The sequence below is a fragment of the Antrostomus carolinensis genome, unplaced genomic scaffold (genome assembly GCF_000700745.2).
Source record: "Antrostomus carolinensis isolate BGI_N321 unplaced genomic scaffold, ASM70074v2 scaffold25902, whole genome shotgun sequence".
NCBI classification, from domain to species: domain Eukaryota; kingdom Metazoa; phylum Chordata; class Aves; order Caprimulgiformes; family Caprimulgidae; genus Antrostomus; species Antrostomus carolinensis.
The window spans coordinates 11,502-14,469 of record NW_010299325.1 but is presented as its reverse complement, the minus strand read 5'-3'; the positions used below and the strand labels follow the sequence as shown (position 1 = coordinate 14,469).

Here is a 2,968-nt window from a genome sequence, read left to right as displayed (position 1 = left end):
CCCCCACCCCCCCCTCCCCCAAGGAGCCTTTGGGACACAGCACTGCAGCCGAGAAGCCAAACTTGGTTTGGGGCCACCATACACCCGCCTTCAGGCTTTTGGGGCAGCCGTCGTAGAGCACTGGGGAGACATGTGCCCGAGGGGCCGGTCACAGGGGGAGGCTGACGACCCAAGCCCCCCAGTGCCAGCTCCCCACCGTGCCCACACTCACCCTCACAGCCGCTGGGTGTCACCTCGGCAAAAGGGCTGTCACAGCTGTTGCACTGGCGGCCAATGACCCCGGGCCGGCAGTGGCACCGGCCCGTCTCCTTGTCACAGGAGCGTGAGGTGGAGCCCACGGGGTAGCAGTCGCAAGGCAGGCAGGTGTCACTGCCTTTGGGACGGTAGTGGAAGTCCTGGGGGGAAATGGGGACAGCCATCAGACAGCCATCAGGACAGCAGATGAGGCCAGCATCTGGGGAACCACTGGAGCCAGGGCAGAGAAGGGCCAGGCTCTCTTGATTTGCAAGCACCCCCACTGTCAGTGTGCTGGGGCAGGAGATGCACACAGAAGAGCTAGGCAGGGATCCAGCCCAGAAGCGGGCACACAAAGCAGGGCCTGGGCCCCTGCCAGGCCTTCGGAGGGGACAAGGAACAGCAACAAGGACAAGCAGGGCTCCAGAAAAGCCATGGGCCGTGTCCCCATGGGCACAGCTGCCCCTCACCTTGCAGTGGCACTGCCCGTTGGTTTTATTGCAGTCGGGGTCAAAGCCCTTGTTGACATCGCAGTTACAGGGTCCGCAGGTGGGGTTACCCCACCAGCCCTTCGGACACTGCTGGTCCATCCTAGGGAGAGAAATACCTCTGCTGTTACAACAACCAAGTCCCATGGGCCTTCTCCCACCAGCTCAGCAGCTCCAAGGAGCCAAGTGGCACTGAGAGGTCCCTGGTCACATAGCCAGGTTAAGAAGGCAGCACAGAGCCAGGCATGGAGGCCATGGCCCTGTCCTGTGCCCCACATCTCACCTGTGCTCACAGTACTGCCCAAAAAAGTTCCCTCCACACTCGCACACGTAGCCCAGGGGTGAGCCAGGCTTGCGGCGACACACTGACTTGTTCTTGCAGGGGTTGAGGTGACACACATCCACACAGTCCCCTCCATAGTACCCTGAGGTGAGGACAGAGAGCACCGTGTAAAGCAAAAACCTTCCCCCTAAGAGGTGCCAGAGCACAAAGGAGCAGATTCAGGGGGCTCAGGAGGGATTCTGCCCTCCAGAAAAATTAATGAGTGTCTGACAGGGATGTGACTTGCCCAAGGGATGGACAGGAGAGCAGTCACAGGCCAGAGGGAACCACAGGGGGAAAGGAGAAGACAGACAGTGTGGAGAGCAGAGGGGTGGCAGGGCGCTGCAGGTCCTACCTGGCTGGCAGACGCAGGAGTAGCTCTGCCACTCGTCCTTGCAGACACTGTTGGCCGGGCAGGGGCTGGAGTCGCAGGGGCTGGGCACGCTGCAGCCAGCCTCCACCCGCAGAGCATGGCTGGGCTTTGGCAGCACAGTCCCAGTGACGCTGTCACCCAGTCGCACACCCTGCAGTGTGGGTGACAAATTCACAGTGAAGCTAGGACAGACATGTGAGGCTCCAGTCCCCCTGCTCCCCACAAATGCCAGGGCAGACACCCCCCCACACCTGCTGTGCTGATTTATGGCTGCCCCACAGCACCTCAGAGCCTTGAATGCTCAGAGGGAGAGTGTCACCAGCAGGATGGACACTGCCAGCAGCTGCCAGGCCTGTGTTTCCCCCCCTCCATGTAACAGACCCGCTGGAAAGGGAAGGCTCAGAGCAAAGGACTCACCTGTATGCAGCCCCTGAGCCCGTTCTGCACCTCGCCAGAGCCCAAGACTCCCCCCACGTGCAGGTGTTTCACCTTCAGGCCATGCAGTTCATTTCCCACAACCACCGTGTCCTGAAGAAAGAAAGGGAGTAAAATGGGGCAACTGGTATCAGCCCTGTCCCAGCCCTGCCTGTCTCTCTCCTGCCCCAGCCCTCTCTGAGGGTGCAGAGGTCCAGCCCAGCTCATGTGCACCAAGCATCCCCCACAGTTCCTGTCCTGGTGCTGAGGTCTCAGGCAGTACCTACCTGGTAGAGCCCAAAGTCCAGGGTGAGGGTGATGACATAGCGTGAGTCTCGCCCACTGCGGATGTCCCGCAGCTCCAGCTGGAGGTCGTGCCATTTCCCATCGCTGAGCTGCAGCTGGTCCAGGAGGAGGTTGGTGCTGCGGCCAGACCCCCTGCTCACCATGAAGGAGAGCAGGCCCCCAGCCAGCTGCAGAGAGGGAACCAGCAACAGCAGCAGTGAGCGAAAGCCTCGCCAACTCTGGCCACCTCCAGCCTACCCTCCCTCTGAGGATGGGGAGGGAAACCCAGCCCTGTTAAACACCTCTCCCCACAACCACCTTCTGCTTGGGCTGGAGTCAACATGGAGGGCAGGGTTCTACTCTCCAGGGACAGATGGCAGTAGGGGCTGGGGTACAGTGCTGTGGCTGAGGCTGTGGCCCTACCTGGCAGAGCAGGGTGGTGTACTGGCCAGCATGGGCCTGCAGAAGCACCCCGTCCAGCTGGCGTGTCCGAAACGCCAGCCCCAGGTACCACGGCACCGAGATCTTCACATCTGTCTTGAAGTCCCAGGTCAGGACACTGTTGCCCTGGAAATAGTGGGCATGGTGCATGGCTGGAAAGGAAAGTGGAGGTGAGGAGAAGGGATAGGTACTACAAAGGGAGCACTAGATGCAGGGACAACAGAGCTAGTTCATCCCACACGGACCGCTTACTCTGCTTCCACAGCAAACCCAGCACAGTCTTGCCCATACCCACCCTGCCCATGCCCAACAGCGCCGGGTCACTCACGGTGGCGGCAGTCTTTGCCCCCAAAGCCAACAGGACAGAGGCAGGGGGAGGTCCCCCCGCCGGCAGAGCAGGGGCCACCGGTC

At 61.3% G+C, this 2,968-nt stretch overlaps 1 protein-coding gene across 1 annotated transcript in view; it reads right to left on the bottom strand.

The window, feature by feature from the left end:
- LOC104520939 (cadherin EGF LAG seven-pass G-type receptor 3-like) overlaps positions 1-2,968 on the bottom strand; it is a gene marked incomplete at its 3' end in the record, with an annotated part of 16,308 nt that overhangs the window by 8,390 nt on the left and 4,950 nt on the right. Inside the window, 9 exon segments of the mRNA XM_029083687.1 lie at positions 8-120; positions 212-395; positions 705-825; positions 1,006-1,147; positions 1,400-1,568; positions 1,835-1,945; positions 2,119-2,304; positions 2,540-2,709; positions 2,886-2,968. The exon segment at positions 2,886-2,968 is cut by the window's right edge and continues 2 nt beyond it. Coding sequence (XP_028939520.1) covers positions 8-120; positions 212-395; positions 705-825; positions 1,006-1,147; positions 1,400-1,568; positions 1,835-1,945; positions 2,119-2,304; positions 2,540-2,709; positions 2,886-2,968 — 1,279 coding nt within the window.